This window comes from Humulus lupulus, chromosome 1 (assembly GCF_963169125.1).
Source record: "Humulus lupulus chromosome 1, drHumLupu1.1, whole genome shotgun sequence".
Classification (NCBI taxonomy): domain Eukaryota; kingdom Viridiplantae; phylum Streptophyta; class Magnoliopsida; order Rosales; family Cannabaceae; genus Humulus; species Humulus lupulus.
Genome location: NC_084793.1, coordinates 174,445,821 through 174,464,974, shown reverse-complemented (window position 1 = coordinate 174,464,974; position 19,154 = coordinate 174,445,821). Strand labels below are relative to the sequence as shown.

Sequence of the window (19,154 nt, the reverse complement as noted above, 5' to 3'; positions counted from 1 at the left end):
AATCCTGGCCATGCGGTTGTGAAAGAGTCCGGGAGTTGATTCGATGCCCAGACGCTGCTCCAGGAGCAAGATCATCTGGTAATTCCGAAACAGGTTGGGCGCCATGTCCATTTCTCACCTGTTGCCCTTGGGTGTCCGGGACCCAGGAATGACGACAGGGGCCCTATTGACCTCTTCCTCGGAATGGAGTGTGACGCCCGTGGCCATAGTTGACGATCTGGGAACAAAGAAAGAAAGCCAAGCAGTCAGTACCTAAACCCAAGAAAGTCGGTTAAGGTACGAGGGGTCTCCTAAGGACTGCTTGGAGCCCCTTCGGATCGGGTCTGGGATCACCGAAGAGCCACGAGACCCTGATCGGGAAAGGAAAAAGAGCTACTAAGGCCCCGCCCTCTGTCCGGGAAGCATCCGAATACGGAGCAACCTGAACCAGGCGGCCTTCCTAACAACTCTTAAATGCAATCAGATTCTAGCAGCCTAAACATGTGAATTAAAAGAACATCCTAAGTTCACATATTCATCAAGAAGGTCAGAAGGACTTACTGTGAGTTGTTGGTCGTAGAAGATGGTGGCTTTCCGACAGCAAGAACGGTAGAACTTCGTTCTTGAAATGGTGCAGCCGGTTTAGCAGCTCATCGATAGGATAGACACCAGGCGAGTTCTCAGGCAAACGGGCAGACGCTGGGGCCGTAGGGAACAGGTGACGGCGTAGAGTTAGCCAACGATGGTGGATGTCACCGGCGATGTCAGACATGCAAAGCTGATCAATGCTTAAGATGGCTCGAGAGCGTAAAAACGTCAAATGAGCATCTGCGGGGTATTTATAAAGGACTGACTCCTAGCCTCCAATCCAACAGACAGGTGTCTCCCCATCGAACGGTCCAGAATCGTGCAGGTTCATTTATGAGCCCTCTCAGGCTGGATCCTCGCCATCTCAGATCTAACGGTCCAGGAGGGGCGGATGCCAAAGGTCGCCCCATCCTACGGTCCACCTCAACCCGAAAGTATTAATGATGGACCCCCGTTCGGATAGGACGCTTCGCGATCTGTGCTGACACGCTAGCCTAGGCCTAGCAACCCTTGAGATGTCTAGGCGACCTTTCGAGGTTGAGACCCATCCATGCAGCAATCACCTGGTGACACGTGTACCCTTGCCACGAAGCGGGACTAAGGTAAATGTACCCGGACACTGGTAAATGGTCCAGGCCCAGCATACGGCCAGCATCACTGCCCTCTGTCACGGACCCACGATCCCAAGCAGGAACTGGGAAGGCAACCGTGCGAGCGTCCGAGAGCAATACAAGCCTCCTCCTGGCGGGCCTAGGCAAAGGCTTGGGGGATAAATGTTATCCCCATTTCCTGCGTGGCCCCGGAATGACCGTCCAGACCCATGGTCAGGGCATTCAAGGCCTCTTGGTACAAGAATATCCAAGGGGGTACGGGCCTAGTGCAATTCTGGGCAAGACGGGGGTCCGGTATGGTTTTCTGGGACAGTCATCCAGGAGATATGCAAACAACTCGGACCCCCCGGCGGTATATGTGCCTGGTCCCGGAGCCTGGTAACGGTCTGAGCCTGTGGTAAATGAAGAGGGACAAAGGTAAACGAACTCGGATCACGTCGTCCCCGGTTGGTGGGAAAAGTGTCCAGGACCCTGAAGCCGCCCCACTCCGCGTGGATGTTGTCCCTACTTTTCACCCGCAGAAAAGGCCACCTCGGGATTGCACGTCGTTGTTTCAGATCTACACTTCCAAGTACTCTGACTGGTCTTGTCCCCTGAATCTACCTCGTAACTCGAAGTGTCCAGACCAAAGGCACCATTTTGTCAGGCGAAATATAGTTCTTGGGCCACCTTATTGGGCCTTAATTGGTCTGGAATTTATGTATGTTTTATCTTTTATATTGGGCTTCCACCAAAGAGGCCAATAATATCCATATCTCTGATGGGCCCGGGTCATACCCGGCCCAGACCCAGTGTTCCCATGAGCCTATAAATACGGGCAATAGAACACTGGAAAAAGGGATCTCTCTTCGACTTGTATACAGTTACTCTGTCAAAACCTAGAGAGAAACTCCATTGTAAAAGGCTTTCCAAGCTCTAATACAACTGACTCGTGGACTCAGGCTTATTAACGCCCCAACCACGTAAAACTCCTGTGTTAATCCTCTCAACTCCATATCATTAGTCTTAGCTAATATTCATTAGTATAGTTTCCGAAAATCTCAGTAAACAATTAATAATTATACAAGTTCACAAAATTTAGTATATACCATTTAGTATCAAGATAATCCATATCCATATATATTTTTTTTTAAAATGGACCTCAGAAAATCCTAGTACCCTAGAAGCAATCAAGCCAATAAATTGCACCGGTAGAAACTTCTAATTATGGAACAAAACTGCTTTCCAAATGAGCAAGCAAGAAACATTCACAACTAGAGAAGAAATATGGATTCTGAACTGACTCTAATTTTGATTTTTGCATTGTGAAAAAAAAAATTACAACATTAATTTATGTAATTTACTGTCAAAAGAACAAATTTTCTAAAGTAAATTATATTTCTATTAGAAGTGCATACCTTTTCTAGACCTTCATCCTTGTCAACAATTTTGGATGGCTTCCCTTGGCCCCCAGGCACTTCAACCTACAGTTACAAAATTGTGAACCAAGATGGATATTGTAAATTAACTTCAACCATAAAACTAATCTTTTTATAAAGCAATAAGTCTGGCTTTCCTATAAGCAATAAGGAAGTACAACTAGACAGACCACACAAAATGATGAAATGCTAGTTGATAAACAAAAAACATATCCCTTAGTATCAAGGCACAAACCTCTATCGAAATAGCCAGGTCAATCACCAAGCTTGTGACATATCCCAAGACAAGGTCAATGACACCTCTTACAAATGATGAAGAACCAATGCCTACATCAATCTGCAAAATAGACAGTTAAGCTGTCATTTTCTACAATTTAGTATTCCATAGAGAAAAAAAAAAAGAGGTTTGCAAATTATCATATTACTTCAGTAGCCAAAGGGAAAAAGTAAATGTTTTTGTAAAACTAAAAACTTAACTTCTCTTTATTTAGTGTAACAATAAAAATAATTAAAGAAATAAATAATACTTAACGTGACATCTAGGCAAGTAAGATGTTTGACAAAAGAAAGTATTAAAAAAAGAAATACCCTGAACTATAAAAAAAGAAAGTAATCACTATAGATTACTTGGACTAAAGAAAGATGAAACAACTAAAAAATTATCTATTATTAAAAACAATAAACAATATTCATAAGAACTCATTAGCCTAAAAAATTATAGAGGTATGTTGACTTACAAGACCAGGGAATTTGACCTTGAGAAACCGGATTGGGGGCACTAAACCATTCTTATTGAAACTTCATCTCCTATTGGAGACTGTTAAAGACAAACCAATTATATTATGTCATAATATAGAACAATATATTAAGATACAGAATCAAAGAAAGAACCTTTAAACCATTTGGAAATTTGGGGAAAAGCACAAACTTTTAACACCAACAACTTGGGCCTTCGGAACCTGCTCAATAAAATAGATAGTTATTCTATAATTGTTACATTTCAGGATGGATGTGCTAAATATCTTTAAAATAAGAAGTTCACTAACTAGAAAAATAGGACAAGTATTAGTGACATCAATTTTAACCTAGTAAAATGCCAAATACAAGATATGTACAACAAGTATGTATTATTCCCGAAAGCTAAAAGGACAATCATTTCTGATTTTCTGGTCACTTGGTGTAGTGACTGAAAAATCGCATAAATACCTTGCAACCAGCTGTGATTGGTCTCATATTTTTAAAAAACAAACAAATACCAAACCATTACAACTCCTTGATTCATACTAAAGCTACAAATAAGAAAAGAGAATACAAAGCCAAGCCCAATAACTTTGCTCTCCAACAGTGTAGAAGCCAATAATAATGGACCTAATAAGAGATAATGCATACATACCACAACGACAAATATGGTACAAATAAAAATATATATAATAAGAGTTCTTTTAGCAGTACGCCTGAAGTGCATTGTTCTTAATATTGGGTATAAGAGAGTCAACTAATCCAAAACTAATCAAAGAATAGACTTAAGTATTATTTAATGATGACAACATTACTTATCTGCATTTCCCTAGACCCAAGTTTACAAGTCAAATAAATGTCCATATTAAGAGGAAACACAATCCAAATGAGACCTAAAATTAAAAACATTTCAAGTCCAAATACAAATAAAAAGATATTTGGTGTAGTGATACCAGCAAACACAAAATGAGTTGAACACATAGATAAACTCAAAACATATAAGACAGACTAATAACAGATCCCACTCTCAAATTAATGTAATTGGAAGAGACTAAACATTTTTCATGGAACCTAATGGAGGAGAACTTGATAACAAATAGTGTTGGAGAGACATGATACACAGTATAGGAGAAATACCAGTCCAGTTCCGAAATTTGGTACTTGTTCGGCAACACTCTCAATCAATTGTTGTCCTGACATCAATGAGTTTCTATACTTAGCAAAAGTTTCAGATTCTGGTGCAAGAGGATTAGGTGGGCCTATCAACATCCTGCAAAACGAAAATAATAAGATTGAGTGTTTAAATCTTGGCCGAACCACATGAGAAAGCACTTCACAGGGAGATATATACACAAATGAAACCCAAACTTGATATTCATATCCAGACCTCTTTTCTACTTAAGTCATCTAGTTGACTGTTTTTCTTCGAGACCCTGATCCTTTTCTTCTTGAAAATGATTTCATTTCCTTGCCAGATAATTTCAGTAGGCCCTTCTTCGTATTCCCCTTCATCACCTCTTCTTCCTCTTATCCCTACCCAAGTTCCCCACATTTCGAGCACAAGGAAATACCTTCACAATTAAAATCACAAACCAAATCGATTAAAATAGAATCATTAAACACCAAAATTTGGAATAAAAAGAAAACTACTAATAGAAAAGGTAATCCTAGGTCACCTGCAATTTACCACAAGGCAATGCCTCAATGTTCATAGACCGAAACTGTCGTTGCTGAACCGGTCGGAGCTAGCTGGTCTCACGCAGGGAAGAAGAAGGCTTGGCCGCACACAGGGAAGAGGAGAAGAAGAGCTGGCCTCCGGTGTTGTCGTTCACCTCTGGTGTCGTGTGAGGGCTTGGGCCCGCGTGGTCGAAGCTTCGACGGGTCTGGTGGGAGAAAGAGATCCGAGAGAGAGGAGAGAGAATGATGAGGAAAAAGGAGAAAGAATTGAAGGGAATGAATTGGGTCTCTCGGGTCTCACATATTTTCAGGTCTCACAAATGAAAAAAAAAAAAAAAGCTAAGTGTGGCGGGATGGTGGAATTATTACCGCCCTTTTTTCATAAAGTGGCCCAATATATTACTCTAGCATAACACTTTTTTATTAGTATTATATTTGTGTGTTATGGAAATGGGTATTTGGTGTAGTGGTAATTTCTGGTGATAGAGGGAAGGTTTATTTCGAGTTCGCCTAAGCAGATGCAGTGGTGCATTCTTCCTGCTTGATAGCTGTTGTATCCTGGGAAGTGGTTGCTCACGAATTCTCTAGCACCGTTCATGTAGAGGGTGCAAATCTGCTTTAAGGAAAGCGTGTTTGACGTGCCTCGGCTTTGGTTCATTCTTTCTATTGTACTGTTTTTTATTTCTGTTATTCAATTAAATATATTAATGTATATTTTGTTTTTCTCCACTATATTATTTCTAACAGGCTCCTCATTTCTCTTGCATAGCAGTCTCGTCCTTTCCTCGAGTCCCTGCTTTATCTAAGTTCTCCAAAAAATTATTATCATGGCCGCTACTCCTAGTGCACGAGAAGATTCTAGGCGATGCTTCTACCTTGGTTGATCTCTACAAAGATATACCGGCCTAGGTGCCTCATGTGAATGAGCTCTATTTCGATCTTCTAGTGTACATACTCCACAATGGTGTATCCAACGTCATTATGATAACGACTTTTATTAGGAAAATATGATCCCGTGATTCATCCTAACATTTGATCCTTTTGAAAGTCATCTTTTGTTTGTCCTTTGTGTATTTTAGATTTAGAATAATTAAGATCTAATTTTTCTTTTGTTCTTTTTTTTTGTAAAAAAAAAATAATTTGAAGAGGTTAATCTTACTATTTTTTTTAATATTACATATAATTTAAAAGTATTATTAATATGCTTATAAATTTTTATATATAAATAGTGCTGATTAAATTGTTTCCATTCAACACAAAAACACATCTGATATTTTTTTATTAAAAACATATCCTATTTTAGACACTATAAAATAATAATAATAATTCGACTTTCTTCTAACAAAGTTTGAAGATAATTCATAACACCACATAAAACAATAATTTTCTAGTGGTAATAAGCATAATGGAGTGGTACAAGATTGAATCTTTTATCCAATGCAAAAAAATAAATAAAAAAAATCTACAAACAAAATAGCTATTTGTTTTCTTTCCCATATAAGATTTCATGAAACACCGTTATTGTAACAAAAATAGAACTTATCGTATTTTGAATTGTTCAATAAAATGTGATCATTTCAATTGTTATTTTTCTAATAAAGTTTAATGAATTCTTTTTTTTTCGTTTCAAATATTATTCCCTTGGTAAAAATCATATAGCCTAAATGACAATAAAATTGTAAAAGTGTATCGTAAACAATAGAAGGATAAAATGTGAGAACAAAGAAAGAAGATCACATAAACTAAATAAAACACACTAGTACATACATATTACACACACACACATATATATTTATATATAATAAGCCTCATCTGAGTTTAATACTCGTACATATAAGTGAAATTCGCAAGCACATATTAATATATAAAGCAGTCATGTAATAGTAATACTATTCAGATGAAAAGCCACACCAATTTGGTCTGTAACTGATAACGCTGCTTCACAGCTCATCCCTGGTTTCAACAATATCAATAACCTTGGACTGCTTCTTCTTCTTCTCCTCGGCCAGTTTGGGGACTGTAACTTTCAAAACTCCATTCTCAAGTTTCGCCTTGATCGCATCCAAATCTGCATTCTCCGGCAACCGGAACCGTCTCCAGAACTTTCCACTGATCCTTTCCGACCGGTGCCACTTGTCGCCCTCTCGTTCCTCCTCCGCCTTCATCTCGCCGCTGACTCTCAGCACTCTGTTCTCCTCCACCTCAATCTTCACGTCCTCCTTCTTCATCCCCGGAACGTCTACCGCGATCACGTGCTCAGTCGCCGTCTCCTTCCAGTCCGCACGTGCCAACGCCAAGGGCTCTGAAGCTTTAGGAATGGAAAACGGTGTGTGTTCGAGGATTCTGAAAGGGTCTTCGGAGGGAATGTTGTTCACCATTGCGTCCCAAAGCGATCCCGTGTAGGGAACTAAGGCAGTACTAGATTGGACGGTGATGATTAAGACGATCAGAAGTGCAATGGGGAGTTTGGCCATTTTAATATTGATTGGGGTGTTTGTTTGGATTGTGAGAAAACGAGGGAAAATTGGGAAGCGCGAGAGAAAGAGAGAGGTTGAGTAATAGTATGTATGAGCGAGAGTTGTATCTTTGATTGATGTTATGTGGATGGAGTAAAGGTAGAGGTTGATGGATTGTACATATAGATACGGATGATGTTTGTTGGGCTTAATTTCTGGATTGTTCGTCCTTTTAGCTGTGAAAAGAGAAGGAAAAACCTAGTTGAGTCTGGAATAGACGTGGAGGATTCCGGAAGGTGGTACGTTTTTCTTTTCTTTTCCTTTTTAATAATAATAATAAAAAAAAAACACACTTCTATTTTGTAAAATTTCATAATCCATTTCTGTTTTCTGAAATTACATAAAAGCCAACCTTTAATGGTGTAGTCCCTCCACTTAAAACGAAATTCAGAGTGAGCTACCTCCTTGTTGTAAGATGTATGCATTCATACATACATACATATATAGCAATATTACACTAAAACATGCATAAAGAATTAACCTGCATAAAGTGTTTCTATATTACAATAACTCTCATACTGTCCTACAAAATTTTACCTCAAGTGTAAATAGATATAATTACCAATAAATTTTACATTGTAACAAGTTATAGTATTTTTTTTTCATACTTTTAGAAAATATATATACATACAATAATAATTATCTTAATATTAAATATAATAAATAACATTTTTATTACCTAGCAATATGACCAATTCAAATCATACCTATACATAATTCGTGATATTAATAATTCATTTTAAATTATGCACCTTACTGGAACATAAAACTAATAACTAATGTTAAATTACATCTAATATTCTTAATACAATATTGACAAGACACTAAAATTAAAATAATATTTTAAAATTTAAAAAGTCAGTTTAAAATTTTTTAAAAAGTGCTTTAATTTATTTACAATTTATATTTTATCTAAATTTGAGTTAATTAAAAATTTTAATAAGATCTTAAAAGCTAATTTAAAAATTAAATGCCCCTAAAAAATCTTAAAATTTAAATAAATGTTAAACTTTTAAATAAAACTTAACAGATACAAATAAATTAAATCAAAACAATAAAATCTAAATATTTTCTTCTGATTTTTCCTTTCCTTTTCCCTATGTTTCTTTTTCTTCTTTCTTCGGTTGGGTTGGACCAGAGACGAGATTCAGTGGGCTGGGCAGAAGCATAGACATGCAGAGCTAGCCAGGGTCGGAGACGGAGATCCGGTGGGTTGGGCAGAAGTAGAGACGATGTGCAAAGCTGGCCAGGGTCAGAGATGGAGATCTGGTGGGTTGGGCAATACCGGAGACATGCATATTTGGATGGGTAGGACCGAAGACGACGAAGATGAACGGGACAAACAATGTTGATTGTTGGAGCATTTTTTTTGGGGACAAAAATTTGGATTATGTTGTAGATATTGATTTGTCTCTAAATTTGATGGGATATTTTCTGTAATTTTTTAGCCAAATGTTTGTACTTATATTTTCCTGATATTTTCCTGTATGCTATGGAGAGAGAAGGTTATGTAGCGTTTTCCAAATGATTCTATAAATGGTTTGTGTAATATATGGATGAATATTACTATTTATCTTTGGTTTTGGAAATGAGTTTGATTGAATTTGGGGTTTAACTAATAGAAATTGGTTGAGACATTTTGTCCAGCATTGTATATCCATTTTCTACGGTAGACTCTAGTAGATGAACATTTTTTTTCATGGGTTTTGGCCTTTTATGTATGTTTGCAACATTACATGTTGAACTTAGAGGATAATTAACGAGCAGATTGGACCAGGAACAAGGTCTTTCAGCTCTAGAACACTGAACCCGGATTCTTTATGCCAAGAACATTTGAAATTTTAGCACATTCGCAATAACCTATCAGATTCTTAATTTGATTTTTAATTTATCACATTGACGGAAACTAACAAAAGTCTCATGTTCGAGTAACGTGCATAGTTTGTAAGGAATTTTTAACGTCGCGAATCATTTATGGAGTACTATTTGAATTGGTCATAGTTCAGGGAGCAAAAATATTATTTATTCTATTAAATATCTTTATTTATATGCTATCTTATACATACTAAAAATTGATGATAAAATTAATTATTAATTTAGACTTGTAAAATAACTATTTATTGCCAACATTATATAGATATGTACATTGTAATTATACTTTTATGTCATTTTTCTTTTATCAATGTTTATACATTAAATTTGACATATTTTATCAATTATTATTTAATTTTGATTTAAATGTGTATAATCCAACATTTTATAGATATAATTTTATTAAATTATAATCTCCTCGTTATAATAAAATATGTTGGTCCAAACATTAGTGTTGACCCTCGGATTGGTCAACGACACAGAGTCGATAAACGACAAAGGACGAGAGGAAAACAAGAAGAAAATCAAATAGAAAGCAAATGAAACAAACGATTTATAGTGGTTCGACCCCAATCAAATGGTAATGACCTACATCCACTTAGTATTCTTATTGATATTGAATCCCAATATTCTGATCAATGAACTAGGGTTCACGAGTTTCACAAGCCTTGGGAGGATTACAATTTCGGTAGATAATCACACTATATTCGTCTCTCTGAATACAAAGATCAAAAGTCCAAAAAAAGTCCTTTCCTTGAGCCCCTTTGATTCTTATTTATAGGCTCAAGGGGGTTACATGGGCAGATGGGCCTTAATTACAATATAGATTTGTGTATCAAGGTAAATAAAAAAAATATAATAAATGTACTTATTACAAGATTGCATATCCCAAAGGAAATAAATGAAAGTATGCGACCAGATTGGTCGCACTTAATCGTGAGACTTGATGAATTAAATATTCTCTGGTCGATGGTCGAGTAGGATCCATTCACTCGAAATCACCACGTGCCTGCCACGTGTAAGAAAATCATGTCACGTCATCAGAAGTTGTTTTTGGGTAAACATTTGCCCCCCAAGTTTATTTTACTGCGACCAGCATAAAGTAAACTTAGGTGGCCGTCCTTTCGTATGCCCTATCAAATCTGTCAGTGTAACGACCTGAATTTGCTAATCGGGCTTAGGGTCTAGATTAGTGTGCCTGGAGGGCAATAAGTGGTTTAATTAGCTTATATGTGAAATTATGTGTATATATATATGGTTACGGTGCATGTTTAATTGAGTTAAATGTGCATGTGGGCCCGTCTGGATATTGGGGGCATAAATGTGATAAATGAAATATATGTCATATGTGTGATATGTCTGTACAGCACGATCCGAGACAGTCCTGAGGAGCAGTTAGCAAAAGAGTCACAACGGGGTTGAGATTCGGACTTGGGGCGAGTCGAGGGGTAATTTGGGTATTAGTTGAGTTATGGGATTATTGGGACATAGAAATAAATATTTGGAGATATATTTGAGGATAGAATGCCTAGGTGGGAATATTTGGGGAATTTACCATTTTTGCCCTCGGGGACGTTTTGGTACCCCGAGCCTTGAGGTAACCTTTAGACTTAAGTTATATAAAACAAATAAATGAGTGGAACTGTTTAGAAACCTTGAGAAACCGACCTATACTCTCCTAAGAACTAAAGTTAGCTTTTACTCTCCTTTCTCTTACACTTTCTAAGACAAAATTCAAGAAGGAACTCAAAAGAATTGGCTAGAATTAAGGGGATTTCAACTGGGATACTTTAGGAGCTTGAAGCTTTGGGATTGAGGATCAAAATTCTGGGACTAAACTCAGCAAGGTAAGCTCTAAACACTAAGGTCTAGTCTTTAATTTTCTGCTGGTTTGGAGGATTGCATGTAGCTAAGCTTGCTTAATCTTTGGGTGTTTTAGCTAAGTTTTGGAGCATACTTTGATGAGGTTTTGATGTTGTTTCTGTGCTGGAGTAATTATGTTGAATATCTGGGATTATTGGCTTAGCTTTGGTGGGAATTGGCTTGAAGAAAGGATGAAAAACTTATGGAAAATCTGGGTTCGTCGTATGGCGCCGCGGCCCGCATGCGCGCGCAGCCATGGGAGGCTGAGAAAATTCGAGCGCGCCGCGGCGCTTGCAGGGCACGCCGCGGCCCGCATGGTGGTTAGTGGAGAGCTAGCCTCTGTTTTGAGGCTAGCCGCGGCTCTAGTGGGAGGGTTCGCGGCCCTTAGTGTCAGTGAGGATTTTAATGATATTTTTTACTTGGGAACTTAAAGGGTAAGGCTCGGGATGGATTTTATCATTCGGGTTGATAGAATTCAAGATCCCGGAGGTTAGGGTTAGGGTTTGAGATTATTTGTTGGGTTAGAGTTTGATGGACGGATATTGCTATGTGTTGTGACTAGGATTTCGGCGAGGCTCACGTTAGTGGACTGTGCTCGGGGCATCGGTGCTCAGGAAGCTCGGAACTCAGGTAAGAAAACCCTTGTTCCCATAGAGCTTGTGTGCAGGGCTGAGCCCAATATATTGAATGGAAATGACATGCAGGGCCGAGCCCTATATACTAGAATTGTAGATCATGGCTCTTTATCTGTTTATGCTTGAATTCTGTGCTTGTTGCTATATTGTGTTTGATATTATATGTGTGATCGGCAAGAGCCGGGAACGGTGTAGACCGAGAACGGTGTAGACCGGGAACGGCATCAAGCACGATGAGTGCAAGGCCGAGAACGGCTTGAGGCCGGTAACGGCGTTGAGCACGTGGGGTGCAAGTTGCCAGGGCGAGTCCCTAACAGGATACCTGGGATATCCTAACGGCAGGGTCCGCGAACCCAGGGCTTGGTAAACGCCTGGGATGACTAGGCCGTACGTGTTTAGCCATTGGTGGCCTGCTTATATGTTTGATTCATGTATTGCATATGTTATCTGTTATGGGTTTTCTTGCTGGGCTTCGGCTCACAGATGCTCTGTGGTGCAGGTAAGGGTAAAGAAAAGATCAATCAGCCGTGAGCATAGCTGGCGTGAGGCGGCGTGTACATGTCCGGCCAGCCTGGCTGTCACAGCTAGGGAATTTTGGGAGATGCTTGTAAATGAACTTAGATTTTTGTCGATTAGTCGACTCTGTTCAGTTTTGTATTGTAAATATTTTCTAAACTATGTTTTGGGATCCCAAGTGTAAACCTTTATGATTGGCTATGAAAAACTACTTTCTCTAATGTTTTCTCTCTAAATTATGGCTTAGTTACATGTTTTGAATTAAAACCTCGATTAGCGAGTTGAAAGCACGATTTAAAACACACTTGGTAACGGCTCTAAGGAAGTAGGGCGTTACAACTTAGTATCAGAACGAGCCAAGGTTATTGGTTCTGGAGATTGACCGAACATGTACACACGCAGTCAGTGACAGGCTTAACTCAGGGTTGGTTGGTAAGAATGGTTGGTATGTTTGAATATGTGTTTAAATGCCCTGTATGCCTGTATGTTTTGTATAGAGCATGTTGAATTAATTAGCATTTGCATGATGCTAGGGCATGGCCCGCTGTGTGTTATATGCTATATGAGCTGTTTTGTGTGGATTACTGATGTGCCTGGGAGGTGGTTTTGGATGTTGTTATCTTGCCTAATGAGTGGCGTCGTTGGTTGCAGGCATATTTGTTGAGATTCTTCGGCAATCAGCTAAACTCCGTGGCAGTAGGGCCGAGGATGATAATCAGGGTCAGGACCCTCCACCTGCCCCACAGAACTGGCAACAGATAATGGCTGAAATGGAAGCCAGACTGCAGAGAACAGAGGAAGAGTTGCGACAGATAAGGCAGCAGGCCCCGCCTCAAGTTACTGGGCTGCCAATGCAGCAGGCTGCAGTGCCAGTGCCTGTTCAGTCTACTCTGGAGAATAGGTTGGAACCTTTGTATGAAAGGTTCAGGAAGCAGAAACCTCCTACTTTTGAGGGTAGTTCGGACCCATTGCTGGCAGAGCAGTGGATGAACCTGATTTCCTTGATCTTGGATTTTATGAGGGTCGAAGGGCATGACAGGGTTGATTGTGCAAGCTATATGCTCAGGGCTGATGCTCGCATCTGGTGGGATGTGGTGAGCCAGCGGAGGAATGTTGCGGTTATGACATGGGAGGAGTTCAAAGGTGTCTTTAACGAGAAGTATTACAGTGTGGCGGTGCGAGCTGCGAAGGTTGATGAGTTTATCAACCTGACTCAGAATCGATCAACAGTAACAGAGTATGCAATCAAGTTTGATAGATTGGCAAAGTTTACGCCAGATCTAGTGCCGTCAGATGCGACCAGGAGGGATAGGTTTGTGCGGGGGTTGAATGTTATGATTGCCCGCGATGTGAATATTACCCTGGATCTAGCGACTACCACTTATGGCCAAGCGGTGGATAAGGCCCTTACTGCTGAAAGGGCTGAGGATCAAATATGGAAGGACAGCACTGTTAGGCGCGATGCCAGGAGGACAGTGCCTCCTCTTGTTGGGACCAGTCGGGGCAGTGGCCCCAGTGAGCAGAAAAGAAGAGCTCCAAATTCATTTACTCCTCCTAGTACTGATAGGAGAGTGTGGTGTGCTTTCACCAGCCGTCAGGGTGGCAGTGATAACTGGAGGAGTTTCCCTATGTGTCCAGGGTGCAGGCGTCGACACCAGGGTGAGTGCAGGATCAGGGCCTGCTTTGTTTGTGGGAGTGCCAGCCATTTGAAGAGGGATTGCCCTCAAGTTAAGAAGGAGGAGCAGAAGCAGGGTGACATTCTTGCTCCTGCCAGGGTGTTCACTTTGACACAGACTGAGGCGGAGGCTAGCCCCTCAGTGGTGACAGGTCAGATCTCTAGTGCTGGTTCTTTGTATTCTGCATTGTTTGATTCAGGGGCTACCCATTCATTTGTATCTGCTAGGGTGATAGATCAGCTTTGTAGACCTAGTGGTGTATATGCTAGGGGGTTCCAGACTTTGTTGCCAACGGGAGAGTTTGTAGTCTCTAGGAAATGGATTAGGGCATTGCCTGTGGAGGTAGATGGTATGGAATTGTTTGTTGATTTGGTTGAGCTGGAGATGGATGATTTTGACATGATCTTGGGAATGGATTGGCTATCCAAGTATGGGGCAACGATAGACTGCAGGCGCAGGATGGTGACTTTTGAACTGGAAGGGGAGATACCCTTTGTGTTTGTGGGGACAGTTAGCGAACCGCGTCTACCGATGATTTCAGCCTTACGGGCTAGGGACCTGATGCAGAAAGGTTGCATAGGATTCCTGGCAAGTGTTGTGGATGCTTCTAGGGTGGTGCCGGTTGGACCAGGTGAGACAAGGGTGGTGTGTGAGTTTCCGGAGTTGTTTCCAGCGGATCTGCCAGGGTTGCCGCCTCAGAGGGAGATTGACTTCGTTATAGAATTGATACCAGGAGCGGAGCCCGTATCTAGGACACCTTATAGAATGGCTCCGGCAGAGTTAAAGGAGTTGAAGATTCAGCTGCAGGAGTTGCTAGATTTGGGGTCCATTAGACCGAGTTACTCGCCATGGGGTGCTCCAGTGTTGTTTGTTAAGAAGAAGGATGGGTCCCTCAGGATGTGCATTGACTACAGGGAGCTGAACAAGTTAACCATTAAGAATAAGTATCCATTGCCTAGGATCGATGATTTGTTTGATCAGCTACAGGGGAGAACGGTGTTTTCCAAGATAGATCTCTGATCAGGTTATCATCAGTTAAGGATTAAAGAGGAGGACATACCAAAGACCGCTTTCCGAACAAGGTATGGACACTATGAATTCCTGGTTATGTCCTTTGGATTAACCAATGCCCCAGCAGCTTTTATGGATATGATGAATAGAGTTTTTAAGGACTATTTGGATAAGTTTGTGATTGTGTTCATCGACGATATCTTGGTGTACTCTCAGAAAGAGATGGAACATGAGTAGCATTTGCGATTGGTACTACAGCGGTTGAGGGAGCATAAGTTGTATGCTAAGTTCAGTAAGTGTGAGTTTTGGTTGCCACAAGTTACATTTCTGGGCCATATCGTTAGTAAGGAGGGGATTCTGGTTGACCCAAGTAAGATTGAGGCGGTCAGAGATTGGCCTAGACTGAGTAATGTTCCTGAGGTGAGAAGCTTTCTGGGTTTGGCAGGGTATTATCGGCGATTTGTTGAGGGGTTCTCTAGAATAGCTACGCCATTGACAGAGTTGACAAAGAAGAAGACCAGGTAAGTCTGGACGGACAGATGTGAGAACAGTTTTAAGGAACTTAAGCGGCGATTGATTACTGCACCAGTACTTAGCTTGCCGACAGAGAATGAAATGTTTGTGGTCTATTGTGATGCGTCTAGGCAGGGTTTGGGGTGTGTGTTGATGCAAGCTGGCAAGGTGATAGCCTATGCATCAAGGCAGTTAAAGGAGTACGAGCAGAGGTATCCTACACATGACCTAGAGTTAGCAGCAGTGGTGTTTGCACTTAAGATTTGGAGGCATTATCTTTACGGTGAGAAGTGCGAGATATACACTGACCATAAGAGCCTAAAGTATTTCTTTTCCCAGAAGGACTTGAATATGCGCCAGAGGCGCGGGCTGGAGTTGGTTAAGGATTATGACTGTGATATCCTTTATCATCCTGGGAAGGCTAATGTTGTGGCAGATGCATTGAGTCGGAAGGGCCCAGGACAGTTGTTTAGCTCTAGGCAGATATCTGATAAGTTAGCTGAGGAGATGACCAGAGCGGGTATAGAGTTGGTGGTTGGACAGTTAGCCAACATCACTCTTCAGTCTACACTCCTTGAGAGAATCAGGGAAGCACAGGAGAAGGATTCTCTGTTGCGAGGTCATAGATAAAGTGCTTTAGTCGGAGCGACAAAGGACTTCTCCATTTCAGAGATGGGATTACTGAAGTACAAGGGTCAGATTTGTGTTCCGATGAATCGCATACCACTCCTTATTCTTTGCACCCGGGTACGACGAAGATGTACCAAGACTTGAAAGTTTTATATTGGTGGTCGGGCATGAAGAGGGATGTGGTAGATTATGTGGCTAAGTGTTTAACTTGTCAGCAGGTCAAGGCTGAGCACCAGAGGCCAGCGGGGTTATTGCAGCCTTTGGGGATCCCAGAATGGAAGTGAGGAGATATTACCATGGATTTTGTGGTTGGTTTACCGAGAAGTGTGGGACAGCATGACTCTGTGTGGGTGATTGTGGATAGGTATACCAGATCCGCCCACTTCTTGCCTGTTAAGACAACCTATACTATTGAGCAGTATGCTGAGTTGTATGTAAAGGAGATTGTTTGACTTCATGGGGCTCCGAGGTCGATAGTGTCGGATAGAGACCCCACCTTCACTTCCAAGTTCTGGGAGAGTTTGCAGAAGGCCATGGGCACGCGGTTACGGTTTAGTACCGCTTATCATCCTCAGATGGATGGGCAGTCTGAGAGGACGATTCAGATATTGGAAGATCTGCTGCGGGCCTGTGTGCTTGACTTTGGGGGATCGTGGAGTAGGTATCTTCCTTTGATTGAATTCTCGTACAACAATAGTTATCAGGCGACCATTGGAGTGGCTCCGTACGAGATGCTTTATGGAAGAAAGTGTCGATCACCTATTCATTGGGATGAGGCAGGTGAGAGAAGGTATTTGGGTCCAGAGATGGTTCAAAGGACCAATGAGGTAGTTGAGAAGATCAGAGCGCGTATGCTCGCCTCCCAGAGTCGACAGAAAAGTTATTCATACCTGAGACACAGGAGCGTGGAGTTTCAGGTGGGTGATCATGTATTCCTTAGGGTTTCACCCATGAGGGGTGTGAAACGATTTGGTGTTCGGGGTAAGTTGAGCCCCAGGTTTGTTGGTCCCTTCGAGATACTGGAACGAGTTGGTGAGGTAGCTTACAAATTAGCAATGCCTCCAGCTCTATCGGGGGTTCATGATGTATTTCACATATCGATGCTCCGGAAGTATATGTCAGATTCAACGCATGTCTTGAGTTTTGAGAATTTGGAGCTTGATCAGGATTTATCCTACGAAGAGAAGCCGGTTCAGATTCTTGACCGAAAAGATAAGGTCTTGAGGAACAAGACCATCGCCTTAGTAAAAGTGTTGTGGAGGAACAGCAAGGTTGAGGAGGCGATGTGGGAACTTGAGTCAGAGATGAGGGAGCGGTACCCCGAGTTGTTCAGGTAATTTCGAGGAAGAAATCTCTGTAAGGAGGGGATAGTTGTAACAACCCGAATTTGCTAATCGAGCTTAGGGCCTTGATTAGTGTGCCTAGAGGGCAATAAGTGGTTTAATTAGCTTATATGTGAAATTAAGTGTGTATATATATATATGGTTACAGTGCATGTTTAATTGAGTTAAATGTGCATGTGGGCCCGTCTGGATATTGGGGGCATAAATGTGATAAATGAAATATATGTCATATGTGTGATATGTCTGTACAGCACGATCCGAGACAGTCCTGAGGAGCAGTTAGCCAGAGAGTCACAACGGGGTTGAGATTCGGACTTGGGGCGAGTCGAGGGGTAATTTGGGTATTAGTTGAGTTATGGGATTATTGGGACATAGAAATAAATATTTGGAGATATATTTGAGGATAGAATGCCTAGGTGGGAATATTTGGAGAATTTACCATTTTTGCCCTCGGGGACGTTTTGGTACCCCGAGCCTTGAGGTAACCTTTAGACTTAAGTTATATAAAACAAATAAATGAGTGGAACTGTTTAGAAACCTTGAGAAACCGACCTATACTCTCCTAAGAACTGAAGTTAGCTTTTACTCTCCTTTCTCTTACACTTTCTAAGACAAAATTCAAGAAGGAACTCAAAAGAATTGGCTAGAATTAAGGGGATTTCAGCTGGGATACTTTAGCAGCTTGAAGCTTTGGGATTGAGGATCAAAATTCTGGGACTAAACTCAGCAAGGTAAGCTCTAAACACTAAGGTCTAGTCTTTAATTTTCTGCTGGTTTGGAGGATTGCATGTAGCTAAGCTTGCTTAATCTTTGGGTGTTTTAGCTAAGTTTTGGAGCATACTTTGATGAGGTTTTGATGTTGTTTCTGTGCTGGAGTAATTATGTTGAATATCTGGGATTATTGGCTTAGCTTTGGTGGGAATTGGCTTGAAGAAAGGATGAAAAACTTATGGAAAATCTGGGTTCGTCGTATGGCGCCGCAGCCCTAGGAGGGGTGTGCCGCGGCCCGCATGCGCGCGCAGCCATGGGAGGCTGAGAAAATTCGAGCGCGCCGCGGCCCGCGTGGTGATCAGTGGAGAGCTAGCCTCTGTTTTGAGGCTAGCCGCGGCTCTAGTGGGAGGGGCCGCGGCCCTTGGTGTCAGTGAGGATTTTAATGATATTTTTTACTTGGGAACTTAAAGGGTAAGGCTCGGGATGGATTTTATCATTCGGGTTGATAGAATTCAAGATCCCGGAGGTTAGGGTTAGGGTTTGAGATTATTTTTTGGGTTAGAGTTTGATGGACGGATATTGCTATGTGTTGTGACTAGGATTTCGGCGAGGCTCACGTTAGTGGACTGTGCTCGGGGCATCGGTGCTCAGGTAAGAAAACCCATGTTCCCATAGAGCTTGTGTGCAGGGCTGAGCCCAATATATTAAATGGAAATGACATGCAGGGCCGAGCCCTATATACTAGAATTGTAGAGCATGGCTCTTTATCTGTTTATGCTTGAATTCTATGCTTTTTGCTATATTGTGTTTGATATTATATGTGTGATCGGCAAGAGCCGGGAACGGTGTAGACCGGG

At 41.2% G+C, this 19,154-nt stretch overlaps 1 protein-coding gene across 1 annotated transcript; it reads right to left on the bottom strand.

Moving 5' to 3' along the window:
- Positions 1–6,824: 6,824 nt before the first annotated feature.
- LOC133822856 (22.7 kDa class IV heat shock protein-like) lies at positions 6,825–7,640 on the bottom strand. Its single transcript, XM_062255315.1, has one exon. The coding sequence runs from the start codon at positions 7,483–7,485 to the stop codon at positions 6,952–6,954; it is 534 nt and encodes a 177-aa protein (XP_062111299.1). The 5' UTR covers positions 7,486–7,640; the 3' UTR covers positions 6,825–6,951.
- Between the last annotated feature and the right edge of the window lie 11,514 nt (positions 7,641–19,154).